The sequence below is a fragment of the Schistocerca serialis genome, chromosome 3, assembly GCF_023864345.2.
Source record: "Schistocerca serialis cubense isolate TAMUIC-IGC-003099 chromosome 3, iqSchSeri2.2, whole genome shotgun sequence".
NCBI classification, from domain to species: Eukaryota; Metazoa; Arthropoda; class Insecta; order Orthoptera; family Acrididae; genus Schistocerca; species Schistocerca serialis.
Window position 1 is genome coordinate 198,902,630 of NC_064640.1, and position 19,964 is coordinate 198,922,593.

The 19,964-nt window shown below is 40.2% G+C and overlaps 1 protein-coding gene across 3 annotated transcripts in view; it reads left to right on the plus strand.

Moving 5' to 3' along the window:
* The window catches only part of LOC126469909 (CCR4-NOT transcription complex subunit 2), a 102,283-nt gene that overhangs the window by 73,137 nt on the left and 9,182 nt on the right, over positions 1-19,964 (plus strand). For all 3 annotated transcript variants that reach the window (XM_050097271.1, XM_050097270.1, XM_050097269.1), the window contains exons 3-6: positions 7,251-7,373; positions 8,827-8,958; positions 10,713-10,949; positions 13,065-13,326. In XM_050097271.1, coding sequence (XP_049953228.1) covers positions 7,251-7,373; positions 8,827-8,958; positions 10,713-10,949; positions 13,065-13,326 — 754 coding nt within the window. The remainder of the gene's footprint in view (positions 1-7,250; positions 7,374-8,826; positions 8,959-10,712; positions 10,950-13,064; positions 13,327-19,964) is intronic.

The window sequence follows — 19,964 nt, forward strand, 5'->3', positions numbered from 1 at the left end:
TTGAAAACTCCGAGAGCATAAAGGTGGAAGACAGTGTAATAGGCAAGTCAGACATCAGTGCAAAAACATTATGCATGAGTTAATAAGAGTAGAAAGCTAAGTGCATTGTATGTAACAGAGGTGGAAGGGGGTGGTAAAAAGTAGACAGGTCAGTCAGAAATTGAAAGATGTAGAAAGCTAAAATGGGGTGAAGAAAGGAGTAAATCTAAGATGGAATAAATTAATCTAAATTAAGGCTAGGTGGGTGGCGAGAACCAAGGACATGTTGTAGCACTAGGTCCCACCCGAGGAGTTCTGTGAGACTGGAAGAATCCAGATGGACCGTGTGGTGAAACAAGCACCAAGGTCATGACTGTCATGTTGTAGAGGACACTCTGCAACAGGATACTGTGTATTGCCAGTATACACCCTGTGCCTACGCCCTTTCATCCTCATAACTTTGTGGTAGTCATGCTGTTGTAAAAGGCCTAACATTGTTTATGTACACAACATGCTGTTTCACAGGTGGCTCTCCCTTTGATAATACATATTTTGCCAGTTATAGGGCTGGTGTAGGTGGTGGTAGGAGGGCACATAGGGCCAGCCTTGCAGTGGGAACTGTCACAGTGGTAGGAGCCATAGGGTAGGGAGTTGGGTGCAGGAGGAGCAAAGGGTGTGACAAGGATATTGCAGGGATTGGGAGGGCGATAAAAAGCTATTCTAGGTATCATCATCAAAATCTCAGACAGAATGGACCTCATTTCAGGGCATGATTTTAAGAAGTAGCTGATTGATAACATTAAAGACAAGGATAATCTGATTGACAGGTGGTGTTCTCCGAATCTGCTGCTGCCTTCCCCCTCCTCCCCCCCTCTCCTGGGATGACAGAATTTGGAAATAAATTACTGCATTGATGGCAGTATCAGGCTTTTAGTTTATCAGTTGTTAATGGTGAATTAGATGGAAGCTAATGTATTTGTCTTGGGGCTGCCATGACCTGAATGTGCTCAGATTCACTTAAGTGAGGTGTTCACCTGTGTGGTGAGAGAGGAAGCTCTGTTAGTTACATGCTCCACAGATCATTTGAACCATGTGGAATGAGTTACAGAAGTGTATATGTGATTAGTGTTAACATTAATCATTTTTTTAGTCCTGCTCATGCAACAACACTTAGAAACAAATGATTATTTACAGTATACTAATTTTTAAAGAGAAATTCCTCCATGGAATAGGAGGAGTTGCCCAGGAGAAAAGATTTTGGGTTATATTTGAATCTTCCATTGCTGCATGTCGAGCATTTTTTGGTTCTGGGCAAATGATCAAAACTTTCTTTCTGCATATTTAACTCCTTTCTGAGCCCTCTTAGTGTTGTATGGATGGACATCATTATTCTAAAATTGTGATGAATCATTTACAATGAACACACATTATTCATACTGCTCACTTTTGTGCAATCAATACTTAATTTCTGAGTGATGAGTTACGCTAGAAAATTATTCTGTAAGATATTACTGAGTGAAAATATGCTTGGAGGATAATATGTTAGTTTCAGAGGCTAGCTATTATATGAAGAACAAAAATAGCTTAACTTAAGTGTTTGAGAAGATGGATATCGTGCTTGTGCCAGTTGGTTTTCATTGATAAGTAGACCCAATCATATGGAGCATTCTACCCAGTTTACTGACACCTGTTCATGGGTTACATCAGTTGTTGGTATGATTCTGTTTGTTGTGCGGAACTGAATGTAGTGGTTTTTTCTCAAAATTTACAGAGAGCCGATTTTCAGAGAACCACTTAATAATTCTTTGGAAAACATGATTAACAGTCTTTTCTGTGGCTTTCTCTTCTGTGGATTTACCAATGGCGCAAAACAGTTATTGGAAACTATGTTGATGAGCGTCTATAACTCACCTAGCAATTCTTGAGACACATTGTATACAGTAGAGTCCCATTAATCCGAACTAATTGGGGCCGGACCTTGTTCGAATTACCGATTTGTTCGGATTAGCCGGAATTACAGTGACGAGTTTCTAGAATGAAGTATACCAAGCAGATAAGTAGGTACAGCATGGTAACAAATGGGAACAACTGTGGAAACAGTGATTCACTCTGACTCCCTGCCCTTGTTGTTGTGCATTGTTGAGACCTTTGTAGTGTCTGAGGTCAGTTCATTGCCAGTTGGCTCACAAAGCGCTTGGTTATGTTAGTTATTGATCGCTGGCATGCGTAACAGTTGTGTTCATTCAGGTGTAGTGGTGTACGTATTTTTGTCATGAGTAAATGGAAACATGCAACATCTACTCTCAAAGAAAAACTGAATGCTTTGAAGCGGATAGACAATGGTGAAAATGTCTCTAAACTGGCAACGGAACTAGATGTTGGTAAAGCAACCATTTGTGATTGGAAGAAGAACCAAGTGAAGCCTGAACAGTCCTATGCAACGTCTTCGGGAAATACACTTGAAACACGGCAGAATTTAAAACAGTTCCAGTATGATAAAGTGGATGAACCTCTTTTCCTTTGGTTTATGCAGGAAAGAGAAAGGGGAGCTCCTTTGAGTGGAGCACTGGTGTAGGAGAAGGCTGTTTACCTGAACAAGTTAATGAATGGTGATGAGTCTTTTAGTGCAAGTACGGGTTGTTTGGACAGATTCAAAAAACGTCATAGATTCCGTCAGCTAAGCTTTCTTCTGACCGTGATGCAGCGAAGGAATACTTCGGTGAGTTTGAAAAAATAAGAGGGGGAAAGTATTCTCCCCAACAAATTTATAACACTGACGAGACTGGCCTTCATTTTAGGGCACTGCCAACAGAAAGCTTGGCATCAAAAGCAAAAGACCATGCTCCTGGTTTTAAAATGTGCAACGATCGTGAGACTTTATTAGCGTGCAGCAGCGCTGCTGGTAATCAAAAGCTGCTTTTAATGCTGATCGGCAGACGGCTAGGCCCAGAGCTTTTAAAAACTGCAACAAGAAGTCCCTGCACATATATTATCACAACCAGAAAAAAGCATGGATGGATGGTAAACTGTTCAAAGAATGGTTTCAGGGCCAGTTTGTTCTCTCTGTTTGACGGTTTTCTAAGGAAAATCATTTGCGTCCCCATGCGATCCTTTTGATTGATAACACGCCATCTCACCCAAGCACTGAGGAATTATGTGATGAAGAAATTTTGGCGAAGTTTTTGCCGCCAAATGCTACACCACTTCTACAGCTGGTGGACCAGGGCGTACTGCAAACATTAGAACTGATTTACGGAAAACAATTTTTAAGAATGCTGATCAAAGATGATAACATTCCTTTAGTGGACAAAATAAAAAGGACCAATGTGAATGATGTTGTTTATTGGGACGCTGAGGCATGACAGAATATTTCAGAAAATACTCTGAGAAAATCGTGGAGAAAACGGTGGACATCTCTTGAATATCAGGACAACCTAGTTGCAAATGAAGAGGAAAATCTACTATAAATGATACAATCCCTGGATGTGAAGAAGCTAGTGAAGGAAATGTAGATGAGTGGATGGCAGCAGATGGGGCATGTGTGGAGAACCGTACTGATGCTGATTTAGTTGCTGCTGTGACTCGAGACCAGGAAGAAGGGACTGCTGTGATGGAAGTGACAATGAGCCTGAAAGCGACAAAGGAGAGCTGGTGCCACGCAGTGACACGCAGAAGCCCTTGACCTCACGCTACATCATTTGGAGCAACAGCCCACTGCTACACCTGCTGATTTGATGTTTGAGACTATGGTGCAATTATGCATCATATAACAGACTGTCTTCATTACACCAAAAAACAATGACTGAGTTTTTGTCATCTAAAAAGTAGGGATAAAATTTCCACTGTATTTTTGGAGGTTTGACAGCTTTTCTTTCATTGTTATGCATTGTTTAAACCTAATGTTTTCTTGCTGCCAATTTTTCTAATACATGTTTACTGTACTGTGTAAATTAAAATAGTGTGTACGTACAGCAGTTCACCACACAGTTTCCCATAGACTAACATTTTTTATGTTCAGATGAACTGAACATTCAGATTAGCGGGACTCTGCTGTACTATCTTCACAGACACTTATATTGGGCCCTTGTGGACCACCAAGTTTAGATGAATAGGTTGCTCGATCTAAGTGATGTAGAACAATAGGAATTTGCAGCTAAGTTCATAACCTCCTGTTATGTGAATCATATCAGTGGCAAATTCAAAAGAGCCTACATAAATGTCTGATATTAATGCTACTGTGACACACTGTTTGATACCCCTATAAATTTTTTCCAGTTCTGTTTGTATGGTAACCAATTAGCTTGCTGTTGTTCATCCTAATTGTATATGTTAACCTTATTCAAAATTATCACTTTCCGAATGGCTCTCACTATATCCATTCAATCAAAGGTAGAATGTAACATCCAGTGCATTGCACCACGTGCGAGATTTTCTCCTGCTTGGTCAGTGATGAGACATAGTGTTCAGATATTTTGGCATTGCGAACTTTCTAAAGACTTGAAGCTAAGTATTGCACTGTCATTTTTTATTTTCCCTGGGAATCGTATGCTGGCATACTGTATGTTGCAGTGCTAGTGGAGTTGAGAAACTTTTACATGTGGCCAAATAATGACTTCTGTGGGATCATACCAAATTCTTCTGTTGTTAAGAAGGAATGAGCCCAGTTACATCAATCACAAATTTTATCTTTGCATTTCAGGTTAAATCTCTCTCATATCTGTTGCAACACAAATCTTTGAAATGGTTAGTGGAGCCATTTAAAAGCACAGAAAAGTGTCTCTCTCATGGATGACTCAAATGACCCACCAGATTTTGCAGTTTGTGTGCTACATATTTTATTTTGCCATATTGTATTGGGTAACATGATATCAGTTAGCTGGGATCTAGTCTACCTTGTGCACATTAGGTACTTTATATATCTTCTTGTATTATGAAAGAACCAACAAGGAATTCAGTCTTATTCTTTGTGTGATTATTTGTTAAGGAATGACCTTTTTAGTACTTATCTCACCATCTCCCAGTCATAATTTTCACTTCTCTCATCTGTAACAGTTTTTTTGTAGGACCAGCAGAAAACAGGTACCAGTAAGGGAGTTGCAGCAGGTGTCAAATAAAACATTCTATTTTCTGTCCAAAATATGTTGCGAGGAGTAAAACCACCTTTTTGGGCTGGGCTTCAAAAAGAAGTTAATTCCAATTTTTATCATAAAATGAGCTAGGTGTTAAAGGCCAAGAGCATTGTTGCTTTGAGCTTGTTAGTGTGTTCTTTTGATTGGGTTGTAAAATTGTCCATGTTGACCTAATCCATAGCAAAAAGTTTCTTCACTATGAAACTGCAGCTACATAAACAGCAAAAAAAAAAATGTTCTGGTTACTATGTAGTTGCAGAAACAAAATTAGTCTGTGTGCAAAACTTAAGAACAAAACTTTAACATTAATATGACATGTCACTATCAAGTAACATAGCTTAATGAAACTTGGCTCTCACATAGAAAGAACAGCTACAGTATAGTGCAGAAGGTAACTGAAAGAAATAGACATTACTCTTTTATTCGAAGACAGTAATTACACTGAAGTCACCACGATTCGTGCTTGTCGCCTGTATGTTACAAAAGGTGGGTCTTGGTTTTTAACTGATTGCAGTGCATGCTCTGAAATGTGCTCCCATTCTTCCCATAAGGTGAGTAAGAGTGCTTGTGGTAGGATGTTCCATTACTCCACCACCACCACGGTTGATGTCTGCAGGTTGGTCTTTGGTGCACATATGGATGTGCTGCAGTTTGTCTCCACAATACATTTATGGGATTTAAGTTAGGAGAATGGACAGGCTAGTCCATTCATCAAATACCCTCTTGTTCCAAGAGCTGCTCCATCGGTGCTGTTTGAGTCACATAATCCATAAAAATGCACCCCTGAAAAGACACACACGGGGAAGGAGTACAGTTTCGCAATACCATTGGCTGGTGAGTGTACCACGCTCAAAGATGGGATTTGTTTGCCCACATCGTTACACCTGTACGATGTTTAACATTGTTTCTCTGTGCATTAAGTGTTGCCACCTCTCACCATATGAGGGTACATAATAGCACCCAGGCACATTGTCAAACATGGTCATTTTTGTAGTGCAGGTGCTATGGTGTGGGCAGGCATAATGCTGCATGCGCATACAGACTTCTAGATCTTTGAAAGTGGTAAATTCACTGGCCATTGGTATTGTGGCACTGTACTTCTTCCCTGTGGGCATCTGTTTAAGCATGCATTTGGCCCTGACTTCAGTTTTGTGGGTGACAATGTGCAAGCACGTTGAACAGCGCAGGTGAAGGAGCTCTTGGAATGAGAGGATATTCAGTGAGTGGACTTAGCCTGTTCATTGCAACTTCAGTGCCACCAAGCATGTGTGAGATGCATTGGGGAGACGTATTGCAGCATGTCCACATGCACAGACAGCCATGGAACGGTTGCCAATTGCTCTAGAGGAGGGATGGACTGCCTGGCCACAGGAATCCCCTACCAACCTTGTGCCCAACATGGGAACACATCGCAGAGCATGCATTACTATCCATGGTATCACATATCCTGTTAAGAACCATGTTCTGCTGTTTGTAAAGTCTAGGGGACCATCATGAATTGCATCGAGTACACTGGAATTAGTGTCTTAAAATAAGTGTCATTCTGTTCACCACATTGCATATTTCTTTCACTTACCTACTGTACTATACTGTATTAGTTCAGTCTAGGTGTGGTTAAAGTTTCATTGAGCTGTGTTACATGGCAATGTTATGCGAAAGTTACTTTCGTCCGTAAGTTTTGTCCAGGAGCATAATGCAATTTTAGCTTTGGAATAAGATTCCTTTTCCCCAGCAAGAAATAGCAACTGAGACTCCTCATGGATACCAGCTGATGACTGGACTTGGAGGAAATAAATACTGAAAATTCTGTCTTGTTGTGTCACTTGACCGGGTACTTTGGGTGGCTATTTTTGCAACTCCAAAGTAACGTTGTCTCTTACTAAGGTTTTTCCTGTTGTATGCCGCTTGAAAGAACCTTATTTTGGAAAGTATTTTGTGCTTATGTCAGCTGTCACTTGGTAAGCAGGCGATTTTTTTTGTCTTTGACTGTTTATTAAACATGTTAGTTTTAGATGTTTGTTTATTTATAGTTGCAAGATAGTGTTAGTTACCATATTACAGTGTTACAGTGCAAACTATGAATAGGTGTTAGTATTTGTAACTAATTCTGTGTCTAATTTATTTTTATTTTCTGTTTACTAGGTAGGCCACTTAGGGCGGCATTAAATCCTACCAAGAGCTCACATACTGATAACAGTCCAGCGTTGATGCGCCATAGTCCAGAGGTTAACACAGGTGGAGCAACGAGATTACACAAGCCAAAAGGTTTGTCAGATGGCATTATTACAACTGTGTCTGGAGTCTCTTTATTCTTGTTTGTGGCATTAGTTCCCCCCCCCCACCCCCCACCCCCCCCCACCCCCCGTTGTCATTTCTGAAACATTTGTAATTATATTAGTGATTTGTGAGACAGTTGATCCTGGAGGCACAAAATATAAGTAAACTTTTGTTTCTACCTTGAAACTAGGTTCATGTTATTGTACGAGGCATGTTTTTCAAGTAAGGTCTATTTTGCTGTAGACACTAGTAGTTTGCTCGCATACCGCAAGAGCGCGTGCACCGTGTACCAGCATGCCTCAGGAAAAACTGTGCTCAATTTCAGCACTGTAGCTAACCTGTACGGTTCTGTTCTCTGCTTTCAAAACTTTTAAGACTATCAACGCCCGCCGCATGTGAGGTTCGCTCAATGATGTGGTTTTTGTCAGCAAGGAACCTGTCTGCTGCAGAAATTCATCAACAGATTTGCGAAGTGTACGGTGATACTGTTATGAGTGAAAGCAAAGTGCGTAAGTGGGTACAAGAATTTAAAGGTGGCCGTGACATTGTCCATGATGAGGACTGCTCCGGTCGCCCTTGTTTGATTACAGACGATTCGGTGGCTTCAGTTGAAGCAAGGATTCGTGAGAACAGGCGCTTTGCAATAAAAGGTCTCGCAAACAGATTTCCTGACATGTCGAAATCAGTGCTTTACAGCATTGTTTCTGAACACCTAAAGTTTAGGAAACTATGCTCCCATTGGGTCCTGAAACTCCTAACAGAGGACCACAAATATCAAAGATTTCAGTGTGCGATCAAGTTCTTGACTTGTTACCATGAAGAAGGTGACAGCTTCTTGAGTCGGATTATAACTGGAGATGAAACATGGGTTTTGCATATCACGTCCAAATCGAAGCAACAGCGCATGGAATGGAGACACATACACTTGCCTGTAAAGGTGAAGACCAAACACTCTGTCCCAGCGCAAAATCATGACGTCGGTGTTCGGGGATAGGCATGGTGTTTTGTTGGTTGACTTCTTGCAACGAGGAACCACTATCACTGCGGAAGCATACTGCGGAATTCTCAGAAAGCTACGTAGATTGATTGGCAACAAAAGATGCAGCATACTGACAAAGGTAATTTTCCTTCTCCATAACAATGCAAGACCTCACACTGCAGGTCATACCCGCGATTTATTGGACAGTTTTGGCTGGGAATTTTTAGACCACCCACCCTACAGTCCTGGAAGTTCACCATTTTTTTTGTATTAAAGGACTTTTTTGTTAATGGCATCATTAGTATGCTGTCTGATTGTGCAGTTGACTATCTGATAATCTGCACCAGAAAATATTATCTTCCTTTAGTTTTATGCATTTTTCAACTTTTTTTCTAAAACCAAAGATAAAATGTACACAAAGATAACATATATGCAGCAAAGTTTCCAACTATTCTGTTTCAGGGGCACGACCAGTCAGATCGACAATAAATCCATCCAAAAATTGTCACTCTGAGCACATTCCAGGCCTCACCTCTCAGAGCCAGGACATCGACATGGGAAGAGCATCTGCAAGTAGACTGTTGAAAAACCAAGGTATTGTGAAATGAATGCCATTTTCCATAATTTGTTGGTAATAAGCGGAATTGTTTCCAAGTTTTATTTTTACTGATAATAATTCTTTTCATTTTGTGTTAGCTAAATTTCTGGCTATTAAATGTAAATTATCATTTCCAGTGTGCAATCAGAGTGCAGGTATTAAAAATCTTGACGTTACCAGCCTAGTTACAGCTATAGTCATTACCTTGTGTGTGTTATTAATTCTGAAAGTTCGAGACTAAATTGCAATGGAGGGCAATTAGCAAATTGGAGGCACTTTAAACTTCGGCAGAGGTGATCAGCTGGTGACTGCATTCTTCAGTTCACAAACTGTGGAAACAGTTTCTGACTACAGATTTGACATGCATTAAGTTCACCAGGGGATGGCCAAGGGTTACTACACAAACTGGTGACTGGTATTAGGTGCCGTGCACTTAGAGGGATGGGATTCGAACATCACTCCAACTACATCTGCCCTCGAACTACATCTGCCCTTGCTATATCCAATGAGCAACTTACACTGTCAAGTATTATGTGCAGATGGCATCATAAACATGATATCTTTGCAGAGCGATCATCCTTGCATTTACTGCGCCATAAAGGGTAACTCTTACTGACAGGTTGCCAACGTGTATACTGGAATGCATTCCAATGGAGGACCATTCTCTTTAGAGACATGTACTGGTTTAGCTTGCAAAGTGACGACAGATATGGTTTGATTTGGTGAAAAAGCCAGAAGCCATTATACATCATGCAATTCATGAAAGTGATGCTGTTGGGTCAGGTAGTGTCTGTAATGGGATGTAAACATATTTATTTGAATACAATGACCTCTTAAAGTGTGACAGTAAGATTTCACTATTCTGTTGAGATGAGATTATTTATTTGTATTGATGATCTTATGGTTCTACAAGGTAACACCTGAATGATCTCACAGACTTCATTCATGGAGAATTATCTTCTACAGAAAAACGTTCAGTGAATAAAGTGGTAAACTTGATCTCCAGCTCCAGTCTTGTAGAGCATATTTTTGGGTGCTCTTGGTAGGCATTTTGGTGCTTGCAGTCCTCCTCCTCAGAACCTTATCACATTGAGAACAACTTTGCAAGTAGAATGGCATTCACACCTAGTGTAGCTGACGCACACTTATTTAAATCATCACAAATTACTACCGCGTTTGGTCGCACAGTGGTTAGCACACTGGACTCGCATTCAGGTGGACAACTGCTCAAACCTTCATCCGGTCATCCTGACTTAGGTTTTCCGCAATTTCCCTAAATCACTTCAGGCAAATGCTGGGATGGTTCCCGTGAAAGGGCACGGCTAATGTCCTTCCCTGATCTGATGGGGCTGATGACCTCTTGGTTCGGTCCCCTCCCCTCAAATATACCAATCAACCAATAGTTGTGTTGCTTATGAAGACAGTCACACTCCATGTTAATGATATTTGTGTTAGCTGCACAGGTGCATACATTATTTACTTTCCTAATGCTATCTAAGTTCAAACATAACTTCTTTATTTGCAACTGTGTTTTCGTAATTGTTAGGCTGTACCAAGTGAGTGGTTCAGTTACATGAATTAAATTTATTTTTATTTATTTATTTTTTTAGTTCTTTTATTTATGGAAACCAATATCGAGTGGGACTAGAAAATGGATTTGTCACAACTCTTGGTTCAATAGTATGTATTTTCATTATTGCTTATCATCTAGTGTACCGAATGTGTCTGATATTATTTTTTTTTCTTGTAGTAACTGTGGTGAAGGCACCACCATCAGAAACAAATGAATTTACAATGAGCTCGGAGGACTTCCCTGCACTGCCTGGTACTCAGAGGACAGAAGGACCATCTCCCGGTGGAAGTTTATCAGTGGAAAAGAATCTCTCTGTATCGAATTCAGATATTGGACAAGAAACAACTGTTGGAAATAGGGCACCTGGTGCTGAGAAGTCGCAGACCAAAAGAGGAATACAAACATCCCCTGATGGTAAGCCGAATTTGCCATCAGTTGTATTTTCTTGAGCAAATTAATACTTAAGTGCTGGCTTTGATCTGATTTATGCACTCTAGTCGGATGGTTCTACTGTTAGAGCCTTGTTTTTGATAACACAAAGGTCCAGGATCCCAAAGTGCAGGTCCAGTACACGGTCAAAATCTATAAACAAGGCTAAAGTACTACTCTTCTTGTGTAGGGTACACAGTATTCAGATGCCTTTCCTGAGATGAATTGTATTCCCAAAATTCACCATATTGTTGAGGAAAGTCTATTTAAGATAGGGGCATGTAAAGGCAAAGTGGCAAGAGTACAAGGCGTTAAATAACATTTTGTTTGTAAGTAATACATCTCTGAAAAACAAGGTAGTGAAAGTCCAATTTCTGTAGCTTAGACTTGAGACAATATTTGTTATATCTGCACACTGCTTAATTTGGGGAATAAATGTGGCAGTCTTGCTGCAGCCCATGGCTGATGCAGGCATTGTCAAAAGAGCACATGTTCATTTAACACCACGTAAATCAGTCATAGTCTGGAGCAGGACTGTCATTCTTTTACGAATGAAACTGTGTGTGAATTACAGATATGATCTTAAATCGAAACTGCAGAAGTTAGACTTCCACCATTTTATGTCAGGTATGGAAATTGTGTAACATAAATAGGTAAGAAGTTCCCCTGATTATAGAGAATCACAAAGAGTTGGTGGAACACGACCTATTAAGATTGATCTGTAGTTATTTTACAACATTTAAACAAAAAATTTTGTAAATTGGTGAATGAACCTCCTCAGTTTTAGTGGTGGTGATGCAGGAAGGGGTACATGAAATGAGAATGTGAATGTAAATACTAGATCTTCTACTTTGATGTAAGTAGTGTAAAATCAGAATGTCTTTCATAGCAAAGTATAATAATGCATGGAAAGTTCAGGTTGAAAATTATTCGTAATTTAGGAATAAAGGAGATGACTCATCAAAAGCCACAAGCACTGTGTCGTCGATAGACACCCAAGTATGATGATTCCATCAGGATTTGCGTTTGGTCTTTGACACATCATATATTGTATATCTGAGGTAGATGGGAGATAGTGTCATAGTGTGAAATCAAATCTGTGTTGGCCTCCAGTTTGAACTCAAAACCCTGTTGCCCTTGTTGTGGACTGAAAATACAGCAAAGATGGCCTATTGAATTTCATATTCTGAAGTAGATGCTGCAACCAGCTCTCTCTACAGCAGTATCATTAATGATCACTACATCTGTGTATACATTTGTTTGCAGTTTTTTTTATTATTTTAGTGTGCACAATTGGTATATCAACAATGTAAGGAAAAGGATTGATTGCTACTCACCATAAAGGTGGCATGTTGAGCTGCAGACAGGCACAGTGTAAAGACTGAAAGACTGTTGCACATTTTCAGTTTTCAGCCAAAGCCTTCTTCGGAAAAGCACCCCCTCCCTCCCCCCCAAACACACACACACACACACACACACACACACACACACACACACACACGTGCGACTGGCAGCTCGGACTGGAATGTGGTCAGAGTTGCTGAAGATGGCTGTTGTGTGTGTGTGTGTGTGTGTGTGTGTGTGTGTGTGTGTGTGTGTGTGTGTGTGTGTGTTTCTTTTGAAAAACTATTATCTATGACACAAAAAATACATTGTGCCCTAAATTTTCCATGACAGGAAATACTGCAAAAATCTTGTAAAATGTATTAAAGCAGCATAAGCCCAGAAAAATTGGATATAGATACTGAAGGATTTTGATATGTCAGTATTTGTTACAGCTGTGCTGCGACTCCAGACTTTAATTACTGGAATTATTTACTAAGTTTTCTGTTTTGATAAGTTTTTATCAGTAAAGAAGGAAAAGGTTATTGAGTACAAATTTTATGATTATTACAGGCACATATAAGTATTTGTTACTTGTTTGTAATTCATTGTTTTGTGTAATAATTGATGATGAATTAAGAGGACATTTCAAGTTTGTTCTGGACATTTTAAATTATCATTGATGTAATTAATTGTTCAGAAATGAAGTTTGTAATCTACTGTTGTCATGTTTTACTAAATGGTATACTTATAATTTCGCATTGTAATTTATTTTAGGTAAAGTGACGAGGATTCCGGGAAGTATGGTCAAGGACCAATTTGGTATGGTTGGTCTTCTAACATTTATTAGGGCCGCAGAAACAGATCCTAATTTGGTTTCCTTAGCCCTGGGTCAAGATTTGACAGCACTTGGTTTGAATTTGAATTCACCTGACAATCTGTACCCTAACTTTGGAGGGCCGTGGGCAGAAACACCGTGCCGACCTCAGGATATTGATTTCCATGTGCCTCCTGAATATCTTATTAACCCTAATATAAGGTGAGGCACTACAATTTTACTTTTATCTTACAGATTTCATATCTTTAATACACTTTGAAAATTCTCAGTCAGTACATATGATTGTTTTCAGTTGAAAGAAAAATAAATTCTGTTTCTAGTTTGCACTGCTGCGTTTTGTGGTATTTCCATTTCAGTTACTTTAGGTACTGCTGTGTGAGATCTTTTGTTTGTAAATTTCTTCTTCTTGTCTTAGAAGACATGGGGAGATTAAAAGCAACCCGTATTAATAGACCTTAACCAACCTTAATGAAAGCAGTTCATTTAATTGCAAAGACACTATGATATTCTGTTGCATTTTTTTGACATTTAACTGATACCTCTCTAATGAAGGATGGGAGAAATGAATGCTTGTCTTAATGGTGTTGATTTAGGGTCAAATCAAGACACCCATTCGAGTCAGTTTTGTTGATCCGTTACTGTACATAATATGTTAATTGCTTGTATTTCATGTAGACGTATTTCATTCCTTCACTACAGTTCAATTAGTCTCCACCCCTCACATTTTCCTTGGCAGATCTGGACTGACTGGCTGCTTGCTTTCTTCGAAGAACTCCCACCTTGTGAAGAGAAGAGCTGGGGGGTGGGGGAACAAAAACTTGAAATATATGCAGTGACATTACCTTGTGCAGGTTATATATAGTTGTGTACTTGCTCCTTTTTTAGCTTAAGCAAGAGTCGTTCAGGGATACTGGATATAGTTTTTCCGTGTAGTATTATGTTTATTAATTTCATTGTTGTTCTGAAGCTGCAGTGGAGTGTTACCCATTTCATCAGTGTTTAAGAACTATATGAGTCTGTTCCTCCTATCCCTTATTGTTCAGATAGTAAAAAGAAGTGTACATTTAAACCACACAGAAATTTCTAATTATCTAATTACTTTCTTTCATAGATTGATTACTGCAATGTTAAATTATTAAGGTTACAGAATTAAAATGTAGTGACTCCTCTCCCTCCCCAAGATTGGCAATTATAGTTAAAGCAGATTTAGCTGTTAACACTTCTATTTTGCAAGACATTCTAGTTTTTCACACTTACATTCCTGTCATAATATACTCTCCCTCCCCACCCCCCCCCTCCTCCCTGCCTCTGAAGATGGGGAGGGGGAGGTGGTGGGGGTAGGAGGTGAAAACTCAGAGAATTATACTTTGATGTTGATTGACGGTACTCATTGACTTTCTTGCAGTAGAAAAATGAATAAACTGTGGAATTTTGAATTTTAAGCTCTTTACAAAGGTTAAGTTTATCACAAGAGAGTTACAGTATTCTCTTCTACACATCTTTGTTTCCATAACATTTGTATCATCAGTGAAAATAACCAGGCAAACACTGTTTTAGGTGATACAAAGCTCATTCATATATACCAGGAAGAATAGAGACCTCATTATTAAACATTGTAAAACATTCCTTGCAATTTACTCTCAAAGATGAGAGGGGTAACATTCCATTGCATGGGTGAATTACTTAGTATAACTTTCTGCATACTTTTTTATTGAATAAAACAAAAGCAGTAAAGTATTGCAATATTATGCAATATAACTTGACTAACAGATCGTCATTCGCCCCATTAAATGCTTTGGTTGGTTCATAAAAATTCCAAGTGGCCGTGTAGTATCATTTAAGGATGTTATTATACAGTCATTCAATGTAACACTGGTTATTAAAGTGATACTTCAGCCAATTGAAGCATCACAGTAAACAAAGGTACTTAATAATCTTTAACAATGTTATTTTCTGAAAATTGTTTGAAAATTATGTAGTGACTAGAAGTTAACTATCGGCAACTGTATAAAAACATCTGCTATAGTGGAACCAAACAGTAATATACTTGTAAGTCTGAGAAATTAGCCAGTATCAGTGATGATTCACTGTGCCAGAGAACATTACATATTGTATGGCAACAACTTAGAGTATAATGTGGGAGGTTAGAAGTTTTACAAACACTATGCAAACTTTAATTTGTGGGGACCTGACAAGTGTAATTCTTTCATTAAATTTTTCCAAGTAATCATTCTTGCACAACACTTGCCCTACAGGATACCCCTATGCTCCACAATTAGTGCTCCCCCTCTCCCCCTCTCCCCCTCTCCCCCTCTCCCCCTCTCCCCCTCTCCCCCTCTCCCCCTCTCCCCCTCTCCCCCTCTCCCCCTCTCCCCCTCTCCCCCTCTCCCCCTCTCCCCCTCTCCCCCTCTCCCCCTCTCCCCCTCTCCCCCTCTCCCCCTCTCCCCCTCTCCCCCTCTCCCCCTCTCCCCCTCTCCCCCTCTCCCCCTCTCCCCCTCTCCCCCTCTGCCCCTCTGCCCCTCTGCCCCTCTGCCCCTCTGCCCCTCTGCCCCTCTGCCCCTCTGCCCCTCTGCCCCTCTGCCCCTCTGCCCCCCTCCCACACGCGCGCAATGAGCAGTGTACATATGGATCATGTTATAACAATTTAAAACACTAGTGACCTGCCATGGCTACACACGGACAGCACTAAGTATCTACAGCCAAACAACTGGTAGCAATAATTTTCTTCATGGGGCAGTTATAAAAAAATCAGGGAACAACGTTAGGTTATTGGATATTATCACTTTCACATAAATTATGTAAGCAACACATGCCTCTTGCCGTAAGGATAGCAGAGGCTATTTTGTCCCACTACTAGTCATTTCCCTTCCTGTTGCACTTGCAAACAGAGCAAGGGGAAAATGTCTATATGCCTCCGTATGAGCCCTGATTTCTTGCATCTTATCTTCGGGATCCTTACGCGAAATGTATTTAGATGTTAGTAGCATTGGTCTGCAGTCAGCTTCAAATGCCAGTTATCTGAATTATTTAGATAGTGTTCCTTAAAAAAATGTCTCCTTCCCTCCAGACATTCCCATTTGAGGTCACAAAGCATTTCTGTAATACTTGCGTGTTGATTGAACCTGCAGGTAAAAAGTCTAGAAGCCTACCTCAGAATATCTTCACTGTCTTATTTCAATCTGACGTGGTGGGGGTCCCAAATAATCAAGCAGTACTCAAGAAAAGGTCACTCTAGTGTTCTATATGCGGTCTCCTTTACAGACGAATCAGACTTAACTAAAATTCTCCCAATAAACTGAACTCTACCATTCACCTTCCCCAATACAATCCTTAGATGCACGTTCCATTTCATATCGCTTTGCCATGTTGTGCCTAGATTTTTAATCGAACTGACTGTGTCAAATAACATATTACTAATTCTGTAGTTGAACATTATGGGATTTATTTATATATTTATTTGTTTGTTGTTTTCCCTACTCATCTGTGTCAGCTTCATTTTCCCACGTTTAGGGCTAGCTGCTAGTCATCTCACCAACTAGAAATTTTGTCTCACCTTTTGTCCTCCTACAGTCACTCACCACCACCACCACCACCACCACCACCACCACCACAACCACAGCATCATCAGCAAATATCCACATATTGTGCTCACTCGGTCCAGCAGATCATTTACATATGTCGAGAGTAGTAGTGGTCCGATCACACTTTTCTGTGGCACTCTTGACAATACTCATGTCTCTAACGAACACTTGCTATCGAGGACAGCGTACTGGGTCCTGTTAATTAAGAAGTCTTGGAGCCACTCTCATATTGAGGAACCTATTCTCTTTGCTTATACCTTTAAGTCTGCAATGGGGCACAGTGTCAAATACCTGACGGTAATCGAGGGACATGGACTCTACTGGTTGCTCTTCATCCTTTGTTTGCAGGGTGCAATGTGGGAAAAGGGCATGCTGAGTTTCAGATGTGTGCTGCTTTCTAAAACTTTGTTGATTTGTGAACAGTAGCTTTCCCGTCTCGAGGAACTTTATTATATTCAAACTAAGAATATGTTCCAGAATTCTGCAGCAAACTGATGTTAAGGATGTGAGTCCGTAATTTTGTGCATCTGTTCTTTTGCTCTTCTTATATACAGGAGCTGCCTTTGCTTTTTCCCAGTCGCTTAGGACCTTGCAGTGGGGGAGAGATTTGTGATAAATGCAAGCTAAGTAAGAGGCCCCTGCCATAGTGTATTCTTTGTAAAATGGAATTGGGTTTCCATCTCTGCCTGGTGCCTTATTTCTTTTCAACTTTTTCAGTTGCTTCTCGACATCTGGGATGCCTATTACTGTGTCCTCCATGTGGGAGTCTGTGCAATGATCAAACAATGACATAATCCTCCTGTGTGAATGATTTCTTAAACACAAAATTTTAAACTTCAGCTTTCGTTTTGCTATCTTCTGTTGTCACACCAGTGTGGCCAATGATCGACTGGATAGAAGCCTTCGGCCTGCTTAGCAGGTTTATATGGGACCAGAATTTTCTCAGGTTCTCAGCTAGGCCCTTTGCTAAGGTATGACAGTGGTGGTTGTATGCTTTACGCACTGATCTGTTTACAGATGCACATGTGCACAAATCTCTACCAACTTTTGTGTATCGTCATTTGCACATTCTCTTTCAGACCGAGAGTGCAACAATCTTCTTCCTCAGCATTTTCCAAATTTTGTTATTAAACCATTGTGGTTTTTTCCAACTTTAATCCACTTACTTGGCACATACTTCTCCAGAGCATGATTTACAATCCATTTAAACTTTGCTTACAATTCTGCTACTTGAATCATACCGAAACTAAATGATGTCCGTTCATTGTCTAAGTGGGATACTAGAAGTGTTTCATCTGCTGTTTCTAGCATACATACTCACAAAGACTTTTTGATCGATTTGTTAACTTTTGTAACCTTCATCGCTGTATCATCATGGTCACTAAACCCTGTTTCTATACTGACACTCTCGATAAGATCAGACCTGTTTGTAGCAACAATGTCTAAAATGTTTCCATTGTTCTGTGGGACACCTCGAGGGGTCGCCTCTCAACCCCACAGGCTCTGCTGCCGAGGCCCTTCCAGTGGACCCGACGCAGGGAATTGCCCTTACTGCAGGGTGGAGGGTGGATGGTAACACGTTCACATTACTTGAGGTGGAGTGCCAATCTGGCAAGGCTGGCTGTTTGGCCTTGCTCTTTCCTCCTTTGAGTGGACAGGTGGCCACTACCTAAGCAGGCACACAGAGAGATGGAATTTTTAGTTATGGGAGCTCCAGTGCTAGGCATGTTATGGAACCTCATAGGGAAACAGTGTTCAGGAACAGAAAGAAAGCCAATGTGCACTCTGGGGTAAGTTGTGGCTCGCATCGGCACCAGTGGGTTCGTAGGCCGTCCTCAGTTCAAATTGGTGACTGGCAGAAGTAGTGAAGGCTGCTGGCCTCGTTACATGCTGAAGCAGCAGCCTGAAGACAGCAACTGCAACCAAAGGTGCCTTCAGCTGTTGATGAACCGAGGCCAGAAAGACTTCAGTACATTTTATGTGGAGAACTCTCAGAAAGTTGTGTGCAAAATGGATGCCGCATTTGTTGAATACCGACCAAAAGGAAACGCGAAATCTGTAAGCAATGTGTTAACTATTATAAAACAAATCCAATTTATTCTGTTGTCAAATTGTTACTGCTGGTAAGATGTGGGGCCACCACTTAACACCAACAATGAAAAAAAAAAGATAAAAAATGTGCCTTGCACAAAAATTATGAAATCACCCAAAAACTAGACTCAAAAATTGACTGTAAAATAAAACAACTTTTTCTCATCCCTCGGTACAACATGGGTTGTCAGTAGTCAAAACTTGTAGAAATAGATCACTAGTTGAGCTTTGAGGAGATGCAAATCAGTTCTCTAATCTGCACTGAGAGCAGCTCAGATTCATTGAAGATCGCAGATTTGGGAGCATCTTCAAGAGAAGCAAGGCACATTTGAATCCTGCTGCCTGTTTTTTAGCTGTTATTTATGGACGGCTAGGCTCCTGATAAATCTTCACTGAGTTGGACTAATATACATAGGTGAAATGTATATCAAACTGTTATGTGGGTGGTGACCCGTGTTTTCAGGGATACAAGGGTACAATATACACAACTCTTCAGAATTACTTGGATGGGGAAAAGAGAGTGTGAGAGGAGATGATGTGGCACCCTCCGACTTCCATTTATTTCCACACGCAAAATTCTGGAAAAAGTTGTGTGTCCAGTGGATATTGTGCCATCCATAGATGGGTGCATACAGACCTTTAAGAATCAGACATCAGAGATGAAAACATTGGACCCAGAACATTTACCCAAAAAAAGTCCTATGTTGTTCACTGTTTAAATACCTGATCTAGAAAAATATAAATACTGTAATACTTGCTGCTGTTTCTTACTTGGTGAAATGGAAATTGTGTAGGGTCCTGTTCTATGCATTGATTATCAGTTGTTGCAGTATTTGACTATGCCTTCATTAGCAGACAAAGTAGTGTGAAAATAGAGTTGAAATGGGTAATGTAAGAGAAACAGCAAGTAAATACAAACTATGCTCTGATGAGAAGTGTAGATATAAAATGATTCAGCTCAACAAAGTAAAAAGGAGTAAGTGAAATGCTCTTAAGTTGTTCTTCAGTATTTGAAAAGGAAAATGAAGGAAAACTGTTTCATGAATGTTGTTAGCCAACAAAGGAGAAAGACACCACCAAGAATTTGAATTTAAGTGAAATTACTGTATGAAGTGAAGTGGAACGGGAAAAAACTGTTAAGAGGCTGTACGAGAATGCAAGCTTTAT